The following is a 19,100-nucleotide window of genomic DNA, read 5'->3' as shown; positions in this document are numbered from 1 at the left end:
TGCATGAAGATAATTTTTTGATGACAAATCTGATGGCATAGCGTTAACCCATAGCCATATATGTCAGTGTCACTCTGACATTTACTATTGCTGTCATTGCATTAAAGAGCTTGAAAAGGAAGGGGGTATGGGGTTGCCAGAGAGACAAAATACAAAAAATAGAAAGGTGAGAGAAGAAATATGAGTACTAGGAGAGCTCAGAGTGTCATACAACAATTCTCACGCCAATTGGAGCACTTTTGATTTTGGTAGAATCGATTCGGACCTGAATCCAACATTCTGATCGATTCATTAGACTAGGTCTCCAATTCACTCACCTCTACTTAAAAGTACAACTGCTGCTCACTTCTCTGGCACCCTCCAATGTCCTCTGTTATCTGACTAGGAGTTTGCTTTGAAAGTTTTAACAATTCCCTGAGTTCTGTGCTGAGAACAACAAATTGTTTTCACTATGAGTCTTTGTCTGACCTACTTTTAATTTCTGATCGTGTTATAGTCCATAACCGCTTCATGTCTTGGCTCTACATCCTAGTTACTTAGTCTCTTGGGTCTCTGACTTTTGTGATGTTCATTTTTTGCCAAAAACATGGACCTATGTACGGTATCTGCTTAATTTCTTAAAACTGAAGGACAAGCTGGTGTATTCTTAGATACTGTAATTTGTCTCTGGCATAAATTAAAGCTCCTGGGCCTCCTACACCAAATCTGTAAGAGAACCCCCACTAACCATGTGTATATAACACAGGTGTATTGTAGCGGAGAGGCATTTGAGCCTCCTCAACACTAGGACCAAGTTGCAACTACCTCTGCACCTCCTATACATATGTCCCAGCATCTTGTCACCTCCAGTTCTGCCTAATGTATACTATTGTGTACCCAAAAAGAGGTTTTCTGGAAGTACCATAAATGACATATCTTCAAGGTAGATCATCAATATCTGATCAGTGGGGGGTCTGACTCCTGGCACCACCTCTGATTAGCTGTTTGAAGAGGTGTGGCACTTAGGTGAGAATTGCGGTCTCCTCACACCATACCAAGCACAGAGCCGTACAGTGTATAGTGGCTGTGCTTGGTATTGCAACCCAGGCCCATTCACTTGATTGAGACTGAGCTGCACATATGCCATGTGACCCATGGACGTGACATCACAGGCCTAGAAAGCGGCTGCAGCACTCACTGGAGTGCCACAACCTTTTTAAACAACTGATCACTGGCTTTGCCAGAAATCAGACACCTACCAATCTGATGGGATATTGTACTCTTGGAAAAACCCTTTAACATCCCTTTAGTTGTTGGACGTGTATGGTGGGCTCTCATCTCCCTTGCCCTACTGAGCTAAACATGAATTCATAGCTGATCAGAGCAGTTATATTTCTGTGTGGGGAGAGATGGCTGCAACATAAATGCAGTTTACATTAGAGCACCACTAAAAGGCCCCTTTCAGACGAGCGAGTTTTCTGGGGAGGTGCAATGCGTGATGTGAATGCATTGCACCCGCACTGAATCCTGACCCATTCATTTCAATGGGTCTGTGTACATGAGTGTTGTTTTTCGCGCCGGCACTTGTGCGTTGCGTGAATATCGCAGCATGTTCTATATTCTGCGTTTTTCACGCAACCCTGGCCCCATAGAGGTGAATGGGGCTGCGTGAAAAACTTGCTTGCGGATGCGATGCATTTTTCACTGATGGTTGCTAAGAGATGTTGTTTGTAAACATTCAGTTTTCTATCACGCGTGGGAAAAACGCATCAATGCGCATTTCACCCGCGCAATAAAAACTGAACAACTAAATGCAATCGCAAACAAAACTGACTGAACTTGCTTGCAAAATAGTGCAAGTTATCCTGAACGCACCCTGAACGCATCCGGACCTAATCCGTATTGTTCGTGTGCAAGAGGCCTAATACCTTATATATCTAGGGCCAGGCATGATCATGTTTTTAATACCTGGTTCTGTCAAAGTGCAGAGGACGCGGCAGTTGCAGAGAGAGCAGAGCTCCTAGGTGTAACAGCAACGCCCTAATTGCTCCTAGAGGCTCATTTGCATATATTAAAACTTTATTTTTCTCAGTAATGCGGACACATATGAACATGGGGCCAACACAGATGTCTTCAGCTGCCAAGTGCACATGTAACAGGTCAGCCAGTTTCATAGGTACAGAACTGCTGACAGATGCCCTTTAAACACACAAGATTCCAATAGAAAAGACCAATGTGGAACACATGATGTATGGCTATTAAACAGATGTTACAGACAATGTAAAGGGAAAAGTCCATAAGTCTACCTGTCACAACATGGGTCAGCTGGTATTTGCCTGTTTAATGACTGTCAGTAGGGAGGAGATGCAAAGGTTTCAACAGGGATACTAATAGTGTTAATAGGGCAGTGTGCCAGTGAAAGGCTGCCCGTCATTGTCTGCTAAAGGAGCTGTTTGTGGTATATTGTATCTACTAATGGTTTATTTTCTTCAGATTGGACACCATCCAATTATCTCTGTAGTATGGCTGCCAAAATGAATCACATTGTGCATGCAAATTGAGGGTTCATTCCATGCCTGACGTAGCAGCCATGGCATGTGGGGTCTACAGCTAATGCAGGGAATGTGTATGCTGCTTTCAATGGAAACATCATGGTGTTCCAATAACTAAAAGGCAATGGGATACGCTAACTGTACCTATCAATCAAAGTCAGCATTTATTTTGCTGGGGTATTTGTAGAAAGAAATTGTGATTTCACACGGCTAATTCAACATGAACACGTATACCGTCACATATACCGTCCAGCACTAGCCAGACTAAACGTGTCCCATATTTTGCATTGCCCTTCAATCATCATTCTCATTAAGGCTTCATGCACACGGCTGTGCCTGTATTTGGGTCCGCAAACAATGGAACCACAAAATACAGATATCTGTACTTTTCTCATTATTCTCACTCCCATCAATAGAAATGTCAACACTCCCCGGAATAGGACATGTTCTAGAATTTGCAGAACGGTCACACAGATGTGCAAGATATACGGATGTCTGCATGGCTCCGTAGAAGTAAATGGGTCAGTGTGCCATCACACAGATGAAAAATACAGTCATGTACACGAGGCCTTAATAACAGGCCTTTTGTGGTACAGGGAGTGATCTGATTTTAGCAGATTTCACCGCTAGCTGTGATCTCTTTATCTTCATTTTTCCCTCTGAAGAATGAAGGTTAAGTTATTAAAATAATAAAGACCCTCCCTGTATCTGTGCTATGCATATTCAATGAAATAATAATTGGTTTAATTCTATGTGAGTAGCACCATTGCTGTGTGCAATTTACATAGAAAATAATCTAATAAAGCCTGGCTGCTGCGAGTCCCAGCACCGTGCTACGCCTCTGCAGACAGAAAACGAATACATCAGGTACAACAAATCAGCAGTAGTGATGAGCGGCAGGGGCAATATTCGAATTTGCGATATTAAGCGAATATTTGGTAGAATATTCGTCATATATTCGCAAATTTACGAAATTCGAGCTTATTTTCTCGATCGCGAAAAATAGGCAATGTAATATTCGCATAATGTACGCAAAATACAGGCGCGGGTCACTTTTGCTACATTTTCCAAGCTGCTAGAAGTTTCCTGAGACTGGAGAGAATGGTTGGCACAGCAGAACATTACAATAGCTTTACATACAGATAGAGTGCTCCAATATATTCGCGATTACGCAAATCGGCACTAATGATGCGAATATTTTGGCGCAATACAGGCAACTTCACATTTTAACAGGTTTGACTACATATTAGTGATTGGTGCACTAAGTATTGTGAACTTGTGACATCACAGCAGTATGTCTGTAGCATGTATGTATGGACAGCAGAACACTACAGCAGACAGCTACACTATATCAGGATCTAACCTACACTGACTATCTCCCACTAACTATCTGTATTATATACTGTATAAGCTAACTATGTAATGTAATGACACAGGGAAGCAGAGAGCATGGCAATGTCACTGAATACTGCATACAAGGGCTGCTGGGGAGGTTCTTATATAGTAAGGGGTAGGCAGCTTTCCTATTGGTTAATAGGGATGTTGCTGAGCTCAGACAAAGACATTGCAGCCTTCTCATTGGCCCACAAGCAAGAAGGGAGGTTAATGCTAAAAAAAAAATTTAGAATATTTGAAATTACGAATATATATCAATATATTCTAAATATTTGCAAATTCTTGAAGTGCCAATATTTGCAATTAATATTCGCTATTAGAATATTCGCGGCCAACACTAGTAAGCAGTGCGAAACAGGGGAATGAGCCTGTATTCTGAGTGTAATCTGCAGGAGCAGAGGAGATGGCCACTCATATCTGTCTGTGGGTCATATGAACAGAGGGATTTATAGGATCAAAAGGAAACCTCGGGTGAGGGGGGCAAGCTTACTCCCTCCAATCATTCTCCAGCCCGTCAGTGTTTGCTCTCATCCTGGCGGTATAAGCTGTGGCCTCATTTTCTCAGCTGTTGCTATTTATAAGCTAAGCTGGAAGCGGTCCCCTTATTGTCTGAGGAGCGTGTGTATTCCAAGATTCTTTCTTCTTACTGCTCACTGCAGCAGCCACCTAGCAGGCTTGGATTTCCTGTAGATGTCCCTCCTGTTATCTTCTGCTTGTCTGCCCCTATTAATATCTATTACCTCTACTGCTACTGCGAGCGACACCTGAGATAATGTCTAATGTTTGGTAACAAGTACTCATGAAGATAAAAAAAAACTAAGATGTATGTATAAGTTACTACAATGTCTGCTTTCATCCATCTATATTGAAAAATAGCATTTGTTGCTGCGGTTATAGCTAAAGTCGGAAGTCGAGCACACACATTAGGTTTATATCAAGCAAACCTGACTATTTCAGCAGGAAGGACTGGCGAACCATCTAATGTGTATGGAAGCCCCCAGACGCTCGCTCAATGACAGATGTCTGGGGAGATAAAGATGGGGCTGTTGGATTTATACATGCCAAATCATTTTGAGGTGTGGCACACAATACATGGATCAGCAGACATCACCGGCAAGCCTTGTCTCATCTGAGAGCCACCCTGGAGATCAGCTGATCACGGTGGGTCCACCTCCAGCCATGAGCTGCCCGAGCTTATTCTTGTTACAGGCTCTCCACTCTAACTCATGGAGGGAGGCCATGGGCCTTGTTTATACTGTTTCCATATACCCTGATAGGAAATATGGAAATACTTTATCTACAAGGTACACTGCTTCATCACAGAGGTTTACATGTCCTAGAGGTAGGTTGTATAGCTGCTTTAAGAACCGTGAAAATGGGGACCAGATTATATTAGCCCCAACTCCATTCCCATTGGGTAGAGAGGGGCACAACACTGCCTGACACACCATACCATATGCTGGTGGAACATGTTGGGTTTCTTTTCTCATGAAATGTGAAATTTGAAACCCAACCTCTAACTCACTTTGAAATAAAAAATATATTTTTTTCATATGGCAAATAGTTTTCTGTAGTAAGCCATTATTAAACATTACATGTGTTTCAGAACAAGCGTTGGTATACAGTGAAATAATAGTGTTTCCATAGCAAAAGTCAGAATTGACACCAGGCAGCAGAGGACAGTGCAGGGCTCGGTGCTGGTGGGATTAGGAAAATAATCACTGGGTTTTGTATGCAACTGATGGGGTGGAATAGGGGGTGGGAGCATCCAGCGCATGAGCCACATAGCGGCTGAGTGGTCTGTCTCTATTGGAGGCATGCAACTGAAACAAGAAGCTTTCACTATTTTGTGGAACACAAAGTTATTACTCAAAATGTAAAGGGAACCTGTCAGGAACTTCCTGCTGCATGAACCATTAGCAGCATGGAATCCCGACAGGCTCCCTAGTTAAAACAAGTGTGTTTAAGTTTAAAAGTCATGAACAGTGAGAAGAGTGGCTCCCCATTGAATACTCCTTACCGGCTCTGCTTTATTGACAGGTTTTTCCCTATTCATGTGTTCATCTGTGAATGATGCCGAATAGGGATGGGAGAATCCGATGTGAGCGGACCTCTGTGAATATTCTCCCAATTTATTACTTGTTTTTTAACTGTTTTCTCTGAAATGCTGATACATTTCAGACATTATTTGTAACTAGAAAAGCTGTCAGGATTCATGCTGGTTAGTGCAGTATGAAGCTCCTGAGAGGTTCCCTTTAATATCAATGTTTACATTTTTTAAAATTGTGTGAAATAAATATCCCAAATATCCAAAACAACAGCCGCAAACATTCAACACAACAGCCACAAATATACAACACAACAGCCAGAAGTATCCAACACAACAGCTACAAATATGCAACACAACAGCCACAAATATCCAACACAACAGCCACAAATATCCAACACAACAGCCACAAATATCCAACACAACAGCCACAAATATCCAACACAACAGCCAGAAGTATCCAACACAACAGCTACAAATATGCAACACAACAGCCACAAATATCCAACACAACAGCCACAAATATGCAACACAACAGCCACAAATATCCAACACAACAGCCACAAATATGCAACACAACAGCCACAAATATCCAACACAACAGCCACAAATATCCAACACAACAGCCAGAAGTATCCAACACAACAGCTACAAATATGCAACACAACAGCCACAAATATACAACACAAGAGCCATAAATATCCAACACAACAGCCACAAATATCCAACACAACAGCCACAAATATGCAACACAACAGCCACAAATATCCAACACAACAGCCACAAATATGCAACACAACAGCCACAAATATCCAACACAACAGCCACAAATATCCAACACAACAGCCAGAAGTATCCAACACAACAGCTACAAATATGCAACACAACAGCCACAAATATACAACACAAGAGCCATAAATATCCAACACAACAGCCACAAATATCCAACACAACAGCCACAAATATCCAACACAACAGCCACAAATATCCAACATAACAGCCAGAAGTATCCAACACAACAGCCAGAGTTTAAGGGATTATTACACAGGCCGATAATTGGAAATGAACAAACATTACCAATCAGCCAATTAATGAATAAACCCTCCTTTATTGGCTGATCAAATCTTTTTTGAGGACATGAAAATGCTTACTGGGCGGCAGCAGATCTCTCCATGTAACCTGCGGCTGTGCTGCCAACAATATGCAAACTGAACGGGCATGACCAACTATACTTCTTTCAGTTTGCATCAGTTGTTATAATTTTGTCATTGATTGGCACGTGTTTAAGGCCAGTGTAAAACTACTCTTACTTCTCAAAATCTAGACTTATTACCTTACATGAACATAGGCTATCGAAATATTGACCATCTAAGGGTGCCTTCACACACGACAGATTTTGTAGCAGAAATTTCTGTGACTGATTATCAATTCCATTCATCTAAATGTGGCTTGAAGAAATCCATGAGCTTGGCTTAGCATTAGAACAACCCCATTCAGATGAATGCAACGGATTTGCAGTTGCCGAGATTTCTGCAACAAAATCTGCCACGTGTGAAGGTGCAGTAAAGTGGCTGTATACAAGCGTTTCCATGTGGATTCATGTTACTGAAATTAGATCAATCATATATTACTGAATTATGTAAAGGCACCTGTATACCAGTAAGAATGATATGGGGCAATACAAAGTCACCCACAGGTGACATAGAAGTCATGAAAAGGTTACTAGTAAAATTGTCAACATCCCACCTTTATATCTGAGGGAAATTCATCCTTCTTCACTAGGCCAGTGGCTGCAGCAATGTTCCCAGCACCAGACATGACCGCTCCACCCAGATGAGATGCCTGCTCTTTGGTCTTCTCAGCCACTGTTGGGAACATTGAAAAAAAAGTAAGCATAGGATTGAGGTGGTAAAAACACGTGGCTCATGGCTGGTTCCACACACACATTTTTTGTAGCATTCTTTAAGCAGCGTTTTTGCTGCATTTTTTCCACCTGCCAGATAGTACTTTAAAGGCTATAGACTCTTTGGGGGCAACTTTCACTTTAACTGTATTTGCGGACAAGCAGACTTAGGACACATTCAGACGACCGCGCTGTGTTTTGTAGTCCACAAATTGCAGATCCGCAAAGCACAGATGCTGCCTGTGTGTCTTCCACAATTTGCATAATGGAACGGGCGGCCCATTATAGAAATGCCTATTCTTGTCCGCGATTGTGGACAAGAATAGGACATGCTAGGTATTTTTTGCGGGGCTGCGGAACGGAACAACGGATGCGGACAGCACACGGTGCACTGTACGCAACTTTTGCGGCCCCATTGAGATGAATAGGTCTGCAAAATTGCAGAACGGATGTGGACCCATCCATACAGTCGTGTGAATGAGCCCTTAGGGGGAGATTTATCAAACTGGTGTAAAGGAAAACTGGCTTAGTTTCCCATAGCAACCATTCAGATTCCACTTTTCATTTTCTAAAAGAGCTCTGAAAAATGAAAGGTGGAATCTGATTGGTTGCTATGGGCACCTAAGCCAGCTCTACTTTACACCAGTTTTGATAGATCTCCCCTATATATAATGTTTTACACTGAATCTGTCAGAGAGCTGCTCTGACGGCTCAGGCCGAGTTCACACGAACGTGTGTGACCCGTGCCCGTGCTGCGGCCCGCAAATTGCGGGCCGCAACGCACGATTGCCGGCCGTAGGTCAGCCGCATCGGATCGCGGACCCATTCACTTTAATTGGTCCGCGATCCGCCCGTTCCGCAAAAAGATAGGACATGTTCTATCTTTTTGCGGAACGGAAGTACGGGACGCAACCCCCCCGAAGCACTCCGTAGTGCTTCCGAGGGGTCCCGTTCGGTGCGGCCGTTCCGCTATTCCGGATTTGCGGACCCATTGAAGTGAATGGGTCCGCATCCGTGATGCGGAATGCACACGGAACTGTGGCCGTGTATTGCGGCCCGCAATACGGCCACGGATCACACACGTTCGTGTGAACTAGGCCTCAGTCTGTAGCTCTTATCTCTGGTCTCCTCACAAACACTCATTAAAGCCTTATCCTTATCAGTTAACATAAATGAGTGTTTATGATCTGTTAGGCTTCGTTCACACAGTCAGTGTTCGGTCAGTGATTTCCATCAGTGATTGAGAGCCAAAACCAGGTGGTGCTCTAAACAGAACAGGTGCAGATCTTTCCCTTATACCTTATGTCTGTGGAGGCTCCACTCCTGGTTTTGGCTCACAATCACTGATGGAAATCACTGACCGAACACTGACGTGTGAATGAGGCTTTAAAGCGAACCTCTCACCATGAAAATGCAATGTAAGCTACCATGTTAAAGAGCAACAAGGAGATTTCCCATAAAACTGCTCAAAGATTCAGTTAATCTTGTAATTTATGCATTATAATTTCTGCTCATTCTGGGCTTTGAAGTCCAGGAGGCGGTCCTATCAGTGATTGACAGCTGTGTATACACAGTCATAGAGGGCAATGCCCATCCTTCCTATCAGTCCTGTCAGTCACTGATAGGAAGGATGGACAGGAATATAAATGAATTATACATACTGTATATCAATCTGCTCAGCTTCTTCTGCTCTATAAAATGGTGCCTGCCGATTATACTGCATTTTCATAGTGACAAGTTCTTTTTGAGGTCTCTTTCTCATGAGCAATACAGAATGTGTCAGTGTCTGTTCTGTGAAAAACTGATAATTTTGAGGGCAAATTGAATCAGTTTTTTTTTATTGTGTTCAGTGTTTCAGTTTTTTTCCACCAGGATTGCATCTACTTTAGGCCTCCTTCACACTACCGTTTTTTTTTCCCGTTTTGTGGGCCGTTTTTTTGCGTTCCGTATACGGTCCGTATACGGAACCATTCATTCAATGGTTCCGTATGCATTCCATTTCCGTATTTCCGTTTTTCCGTTCCGTTGAAAGATAGAGCATGTCCTATTATTGCCCGCAAATCACGTTCCGTGGCTCCATTCAAGTCAATGGGTCCGCAAAAAAAATGGAACACATACGGAAATGCATCCGTATGGCTTCCGTATCCGTTCCGTTTTTGCAGAACCATCTATTGAAAATGTTATGCCCAGCCCAATTTTTTCTATGTAATTACTGTATATGCCATACAGAAAAACGGAACGGAAACAAAAAAAACTAAACAACGGATCCGTGGAAAACGGACCGCAAAGAACTGAAATAGCCCTACGGTAGTGTGAAAGAGGCCTTACATCCGTTTTCAAGCACAATATTTATGAAATAAAATGGAAGAATACTGTGCTGTCAGTGGTGTTTTCACTTACACACTGAATGGACCAGTCCTACATGAAAAACTGATGAAGATTTTTCCTGAACGGACAGAGGGTCAGAAACGTCAATGCTCATGTGAAATCAATGAGACAATGTTTAGTCTGGATGCTATCCATTGTGAAAATGGACAAAAAACTTACTTGAGTGAAATATGTCTTAGATGTGCAAGTGTGTATAGATCAAATTCATTTCCAAATAATACTTTTCTTTTAGATGCATTTTGGTCAAACATTGAAAGAGAGGAGATGGCAGCTAGTCATCTTAGTGACATCAGTATGATACTTCAATCAGGTTTCGGCCTCATGCACACAACCGTTTTTCGGGTCCGCATCCGAGCCGCAGTTTTTGCGGCTCGGGTGCGGACCCATTCACGTCAATGGGGCCGCAAAAGGTGCGGACAGCACTCCGTGTGCTGTCCGCATCCGTCGCTACGTTACGAGGCCCCGCAAAAAAAATATAGCATGTCCTATTCTTGTCCGTTTTGCGGACAAGAATAGGCATTTCTACAATGGGCCGCACGTTCCGTTCCGCAAATTGAGGAAAGCACACGGCGGCTTCCGTTTTTTGCGGATCCTCGGTTTGTGGACCGCAAACAAATGGAACGGTCGTGTGCATGAGGCCTTTCTGAAAGACTCTGCAGTTTTTGTGGTAGTTTTTATGCAGTATTTTGTAGGCAAAGCCAGAAGTGATTCGAACAGTAATGGAGAATATAAAGGAAGGATAATACTTCTCCTTACTGCTGGATCCACTTCTGGCATTGCTTCAAAAAGCTAAATAAAAAACTACAGTGGTGTTTTTTTTAAATGAAAACTCTGTGTGGAACCACAGACAGTGCCAAGAATTGACATGTCTGTTCTTGGCACTGTCATGGCTGTAAACCACCAGCCCGCAATGCTTCTCATTGAAAACATCAGGAGCCATGCACCATGCGGCTGCCAGCCTAATTTTGCTGCAGTGTCTGCTTCAAAATTCTGCCTGTGAATTTTGCAGCAAGCATGGCCTGCAGGAGAGAGGCCCGCTTGTGCCTCATGGAGAGGATGAGAGTAGCTGTGGTGGCCATGAGGGGGATAGTAGTCTTTACGGTTGCTGATACCACTCTGGATTTCCCCTAGGCCACGGCTGCAGTGTACAGTGGGGTGCACCCTTTTTTCCCCCTGGGGAACACCTTTGGTTTGGGGCTCCTGCCTGGTGGTGGCTGGGGTGCACTTGATACTAGATGGTAGACAGGGTGCAAGGCAGGAGGACAGGTGCAGGGGAACAGTGTATGATGGACGTAGTAACCAGGCCAGCTTGATTATGATAAATAACTTACTGAGAATGATGAGTCTTTTTACCACAGGTTGTGTATTGGGACAGGCAGTAGATTAATCCCATCTAAGTCTCTCTCTCGCTCTCAATTGACCACCGGCATGCTTTTCCCATATATCTGCAATGCCCAAGCTGCAGGGTGCAGTACTAGACTAGATAACCAGTCTGTTTTAGAAATGTGGATGGCACCAGAAGCAATTAACCCTGACCATGGGCAGTAAAGTCCAAAGCTGTAAGCGTACATTACCTTTGCTGACTAGCCCACCCCCTCTACCTTAATGGTCCTTAACCTTCTGAAAATGTCTGTTCTGTTCACCCTCAGAGGTTGGTTCTTAGTATAGTTGTATTTCCTTGCAGTTTGCAACTCACAGGTTTCAACCAAGTTCACAGGATGCATCCAGACCCAAAGTCTTAGCTAGACTCCTTTGTGGTTTAACTAGACTCCTCTGCACAATAGACACATCACACAAGAGGGTAGGCAGGTCCAGACGACTACCCAGCAACTATAACCAAGGACTGCCAATTAACTACAGTGCCTAGCAAAAGTATTCACCCCCTTTGACTTTTTCAGTGTTTTGGTGCCTCACAACCTGGAATTAACATGGATTGTTTGAGGATTTGCATAATTTAATTTACAGAACATGCACACAACTTTGAAGAAGATTTTTTTTTTTTTTTATTGTGAAGCAAACAACAAATAGGACAAAATAACAGAAAAAGTAAATGTGCAAAACTATTCACCCCCTAAAGTCAATACTTTGTAGAGCCACCTTTTGCGGAAATCACAGCTCCAAGTCACTTTGGATAAGTCTCTATGAGCTTGCCACATCTTTTCACTGGGATTTTTGCCCATTCCTCCTTGCAAAACTGCTCCAGCTCCTTCAGGTTGGATGGTTTGCGCTTGTAAACAGCAATCTTTAAGTCTGACCACAGATTTTCTATTGGATTGAGATCTGGGCTTTGACTAGGCCATTCCAACACATTTACATGTTTCCCCTTAAACCACTCAAGTGTTGCTTTAGCAGTGTGTTTGGGGGCATTGTCCTGCTGGAAGGTGAACCTCCGTCCTAGCCTCAAAAAACGCAATAGCCCTGTATTTAGCAACATCCATCTTTCCCTCAACTCTGACCAGTTTCCCAGTCCCAGCTGCTGAAAAACATCCCCACAGCATGATGCTGCCACCACCATGTTTCACTGTGGGGATGGTGTTCTTTGGGTGATGTGATGTGTTGGGTTTGCGCCAGACATAGCGTTTTCTTTGATGGCCGAAAAGTTCAATTTTAGTCTCATCAGCCCAGAGCACCTTCCTCCATACATTTTGGGAGTCTCCCACATGCCTTTTTTCAAACTCACTATGTGCCTTTTTGTGTTTTGCTGAAAGTAATGGCTTTCTTCTGGCCACTCTGCCATAAAGCCCAACTCTATGGAGCGTACGGCTTATTGTTGTCCTATGTACAGATACTCCATTCTTTGCTGTGGAACTCTGCAGCTCCTCCAGGGTTACCTTAGTTTTCTGTGCTGCCTCTCTGATTAATGCCCTCCTTGCCCGGTCCGTGAGTTTTGGTGGGCGGCCGTCTCTTGGCAGGTTTGCTGTTGTGCTATGTTCTTTCCATTTGGTTATGGTAGATTTGATGGTGCTCCTGGGGATCATCAAAGATTTGGGAATTTTTTTTATAACCTAACCCTGACTAGTACTTCTCAACAACATTGTCCTTTACTTGTTTGGAGAGTTCCTTGGTCTTGTTTGGTTAGTGATGCCTCTTGCTTAGGTGTTGCAGACTCTGAGGCCTTTCAAAAAAGGTGTGTATATGTAATGACAGATCATGTGACACTTAGATTGCACACAGGTGGACATCATTTCACTAATTATGCGACTTCTGAAGGTAATTGGTTGCACCAGAGCTTTTTATGGGCTTCCTAAAAAAGGGGGTGAATACATACGCACATGCCAGTTTTCTGTTTTCTATTTCTAAACAATAGTTTTATTTATATATTTTTCTCATTTCATTTCACCAACTTAGACTATTGTGTTCTGATCCATCACATAAAATTCAGATCAACAAAACATTCAACTTAAGGCTGTAATGTAACAAAACACGAAAAAAGTCAAGGGGGGTGAATACTTTTGCAATGCACTGTATTTTCACCTACATGGAGCCTTTTGTAGTACATAGTGCATAACGTATATAGTATGAGCAATTAAGTATTTGACAGTTGTAACAATAAACCATAGAATTACCCTTTAGCAGCGAACCACTGGGTCACTGCATATGATCATCATGTGAACAGGTCCTAATTGGTCATACAGAAATTAATTCTTGTTTCCAAATATGACTCTTTAGAAGCCTTGTCTGCTTCTTATACTATTTATAAACTTATAGGTGACAAGCTTACTTACAAAAGAAACGTTAGGCTTGAAAAAGTTAGTAAACTAAATAATGTAACAAAGCCTACAGCTATCCTAAATCTGTAACATAATATGTAACACGGTGACAGAAGCTTGCTCTACTTTCTTCAATACCTTGTAGCTAAGAGTCAGACTACATTGTTAAATAGTGGTTAGAGTAGATGTTGCAAATAGTCTTCCTGCCCTAGCTTGATTGATGAGAGTAGCTGCCATCCAGCAACTTTATTTTATTAACATCCTTGCTTTAAAGACGACACAGTTCTTAATGCATACTAAGCAGCAAAAACATTATTATATTATGTTCATTTATATGGCTTAGTGACTCAATATGCATTTATTTTTTAATTAGATATTTTTAGAAATGCTAACGGAAATAGTGCGGTAGTCAATATGCACCAGTTAACCAGTATGCCACTTCTTAAGAAATATACTCATTGACAACAAAAAAATAATAATGCACCCAGATAGAAATGTTGGATGGCTGCAAAACTTAGCATGCAGTTATGTCTCAGACAAATACGTAAATGATTACAGGTGTGGTCTGATTAGATACTGGGTGTTGCCACAAGAGGGTGTAAAAGTGCTCTCAGAGTCTACTTTTGGGTACTGTACCTCTTAGTAAGAGATCATTGTCAGCTACACATGCCTTTACAATGCACTCCAAGATATTTGCCAGTTGACAGACTTTGAGAGGGGACACATCATTAGACTGAGAGAAGCAGGATGGTCGTTTAGACAAATTGCACTCCATCTAGGACATTCTGACCTAGCTGTTAGGATATCTTGAGAGTAGTGATTACATGAACAGCCTCTGAATGGGCCAAACAGACCACAGTTACAGAGGATCCTTTGATCTGCCAACAAGCACAAGCAGCTACCACATTTATGTTGTCCATCATCCAGACACAGGTGGCACCTTTAATACACATCCCTGTCTCTGGTCCCACCACTTCCAGGAGCTTAGCAGAAGGAAATTTGGTGTCATGGTACCCATTCCATGTCCTGCTATTGACAGCCAGCTACCACTGCCTTAGTTTAGAGTGATGTCATAAATGAGAAACCTGGACTACTACAGACTGGAACCATATTTTCTTTTGAAATTAATCCAGGTTCTGTTTCTGATCCGACTCAGGGAGATTTACTACCATCATTGCTACTGCCTATACACAACTATTGGGAGAAGCCTACTCCATAACTATGCCTGCTACAGTATATCAACAAGTAGTCCCATTATATATTCAGTAAAGAGAGACTTTATTTATTGCAACAAAATGGGCCCAGTCATCGACTTCACCATCCATCTGCCTTCCCTTCTGCCTTTCACTCATTTCCCTAACATCAAGGGCACCCCACCAAACACCAGGCAGGAGGCCCCAAAAGGTGTGCACTGTGGGAAGAAAGGGTGCGCCCTCCATTCACTGCAGGGCCCCAGGGAGCGATAGATTGAGGAAAGCCACCGTGTACCAAAATACAACTTCTTTCAGTGCCACAACTACCATTTCCCTCCTCCTGGCTTTCCCCCCTTTGGGGTCAGTGCAAATGCTCACCCCCACACATCAAGAGTTTCCTAAGAATGTCTCTGACAGATTGCAACACTTTATTGGCCTTCCAGGTCACCAGATTTATCACCAATAGAGCATTTATGGGACCTGCTGAGACGCCAGCTTCGGCAACCTATGAGTCTGCAGGATCTACAGGGCCCACTGCAACATCTGTGGGCAAATATGTCGCAGGATACCATACAGAACCTGTATGTCTCCATGCCCAACCATGTCTCGGGCTAGGGCTTCTTTTCTTTTTTTTGTACAGTTTTTTTCTAATAATCTTATCCTTTCACTCTAATATTGTAACCACTTTATTACATTCAGATATATAAAGTTTCATTTCATTTGAACAACGCCTTCTTGGTGCAATTTTTTTGGCAGTTTACATTTTGGGTAATGCAATGGGTAACGCAAAACACTATATAATTTAAATGTGTCATACTTCAAATCATTTAAAAAAGATGGCCCACATCTTCTACACCAGCAGAACATTGCTTGTAAAAAGCCAGCATCTCCTACAGCCATAGGTCAGCCATACTAATTCTGCTTAGGACTCTGCAAGGCATAGACACCTCACAAGACCTCTGAAGGTGCCCTGTGGTATCTAGTACCAAGATGTTAGATGCACATCCTTTAACTCAAGTAAGTTCTTGGTGGAGCCTCCAAGAATCTGACTTGTTTTTCTAGCACATCCCATAGATCAGGGATCAGCAACCTTTGGCACTCAAGCTGCTGTTAAACTACAACTCCGAGCTTGCACACTTATTTGGCTACTCTTGTCACACCCATAGAAGTGAAAGGAGCATTCTGGGAGTTGTAGTTTCAGAACAGCTGGAGTGCCGTAGGTTGCTTATTCCCACCATAGATCCTTGATCAGATTGAGATCTGAGGAATTTGGAGGCCAAGTCAACACCTTGAACGCTTTACCATGTTCCTCAAACCATTTCTGAACACTTTTTGCGGTATGACAAGGCAGATTATCCAGCTGAAAATGTCCACTGACATTAGGGAATACCATTGCCATTAAGGGGCCTGTACAATCTTTAGACAGGTAGTACATGTCTCATTGCTCTATGGTTCTGTTGCAGCCCCACATGCATTGTGATCTCACACCTTCCTGTCATAGCCAGCCTTAAGTTTTAATAGTAATTCTTCTGTGGGATCAGACCAGACATGTTAGCCTTCGCTACCTATGTGCATCAATGAGCCTTGGGAATCCATGACACAAGACCTGCCATGTTGGAGATACTGTGACCCAGTGATCTAGTCATCACAATTGTATCTTGTCAAAATCACTCAGATCCTATTGGTTGCCCATAACACATTGACCTCAAGAACTGACTGTTCACTTGCTGCCTAATATGTCCCACACCTCAGCATGTGCCATTGTCATGAAATAATCAATGTTATTCACTTCACCTAACATTTAAATATTACAGTATAGCTGATTAGTGTATGATTATGAAGGTTAGGATCCAAGGGTATATAGACCCAAAAGGCAGGCCAAGAAGATGCGCCTAGACTCAGAAGCCTTAATCCAGGTTGGCCGCAGCCTTTATTTTAATGGGTTGTCAGAATCTGTTTAGAGATCCCTTCTAAAATGAAGGATATGGAAAATGAACCCATGGATCATGAGAAGGAGACTGAGGCAAACATGTACAAAGTACGCTATTCTCAAGTGATTCTGGTTTGGTAGAATAAACCAACACCAGAAAGGCAGGGACTATTTGTGACAAGTGGACTGATATACTGTATATGACTTCTGCCGAGCCATCGGGGTTCCCGAGATGTTTGCTCAGATCTTTCCCTGAGAAGCTTTGAAGATTTCTCTGTATTTATGTAAAATATTATGCACTGAAACTGCAGAGCTCCGTATGTTCAAGCCCACACGTGACTAAACAAGCTGTTTGTCTGTCATATCATATCATAAATTTATGGACATCCCATGTTTCTACTTCCAAATGTAGATGTAAACATACAGAAGATGAGCAGCAGCTACTTGTATTAATTGCATTAGATCAGCCTGGGTTATCTCAGTCACCCATTAGCTTTTGATCCTATTATGACCAGAGCTGGCTGTGGCTGCCTGACCGCCTGAGGTCCTGTGTCACGCAGATTAGCAGTCGTTGTGGCGGGACTAAGAACACAGCTTTCAGACAACTGACCTGAAGTCACTCCTTGTACTACTCCATCTCTGGTTTTGCTTCCTAAAAGAAAAGAATAAAAGATGAATTGTTAGAAAATGTTAACTTACATTGAAATTGTATATAGGTTCACACAAAAAATACAAGAGATTTCAGTATTGAAGGGGTTTTCCCATCACATACAATGGGCGCATATCGCTAGGCTATGCCCCCATTGTCTGATAAGTGCAGGTCCCAGAGGTGGGACCCGCACCTACAACGAAAACGGAGCGGGGAAACGAATGGAGGACGCACTGCACATGCACAGCCACTCTCCATTAATTTCAATGGGGCCGCCGAAAATAGGCAAGCACTGGCTCGCCTATTTCTGTCTGCGCCATAGAAATGAATGGGAGCAGGGGCCGCGCGTGCGCGGTGTGCTTCCATTCACTTATGGGAGCAGCGGGAACCAGCGCTTGGTGGTAGACGGACCCTGGGAAACCAAATATATTCCCTCCCATTGGCATCTGTACACATCTATTGGTTATCTGCTAAGCAGTTGATAGAAACATGCATGAACATACACCTTCTAATTTACAAGACCTTGCTAATCGTTATCATGGGAGTTAAGCTGCAGTAACCCAGTACGGCCACTACACTTTGAATGGAGCTGTGTTTCCTGCTGCATTCAAAGTGCTAGTTCCAGCATTGGAGGCTGCAGGAAATGGCTGATCAGTGGGTGTGTGGGGTGTCAGACCCTAACTGATTGAATATTAATGACTTCTCTTGAGGGTAAGTCTTCAATATCAGTAGCCTGAAAACCTCCTTTAACTCATATAAAATACATCATGGGCTGCACTGCCATTGGGTATAATGAAGATATGGATTCTCAGTTTACAGGTGCAGTAAGAGGCCATATCTAATATAAAGTGTGGTTACTCCACTCTCTATAAATTTTGTGCTACTGTGCGTACATCATACAATATCATACCACATAATAATTGAAGCAAAAAGGAAGAAATGGAAGCCTAAAAGAATACTATCCTGACCAGTCAGAATCTCAAAAATGATACGACATTACATATAAGTGATGACTACCCCCTAGGCATTGCTTTTCCATCTCACCCAGTACGGAAGAACTATGATCTGAGACACTAGTTTAGCTGCAGTGTCTACATGGAGGCTAAGGCTAAGTTCACACGAACGTGTGTGATCTGTGGCCGTATTGCGGCCCGCAAATCGCGGGCCGCAATACACGGCCACAGTTCTGTGTGAATTTCGCATCACGGATGCGGACCCATTCACTTCAATGGGTCCGCAAATCCGGAATCGCGGAACGGCCGCAGGGGACCCCTCGGAAGCACTACGGAGTGCCTCCGTGGGGTTACGTCCCATACTTCCGTTCCGCTAAAAGATAGAACTTATAGTCCTATCT

At 42.9% G+C, this 19,100-nt stretch overlaps 1 protein-coding gene across 1 annotated transcript in view; it reads right to left on the bottom strand.

The window, feature by feature from the left end:
- SNCB (synuclein beta) overlaps window positions 1-19,100 on the bottom strand; it is a 94,889-nt gene that overhangs the window by 43,624 nt on the left and 32,165 nt on the right. Inside the window, exons 3-4 of the mRNA XM_040406726.1 lie at window positions 17,708-17,749; window positions 7,720-7,838 (exon numbers count right to left, since the gene is read on the bottom strand). Of these exons, the coding sequence (XP_040262660.1) occupies window positions 7,720-7,838; window positions 17,708-17,749 (161 nt within the window). The remainder of the gene's footprint in view (window positions 1-7,719; window positions 7,839-17,707; window positions 17,750-19,100) is intronic.

The sequence above is a fragment of the Bufo bufo genome, chromosome 1, assembly GCF_905171765.1.
Source record: "Bufo bufo chromosome 1, aBufBuf1.1, whole genome shotgun sequence".
Taxonomy (NCBI): Eukaryota; Metazoa; Chordata; class Amphibia; order Anura; family Bufonidae; genus Bufo; species Bufo bufo.
This window is presented reverse-complemented; position numbering and strand designations above follow the sequence as displayed.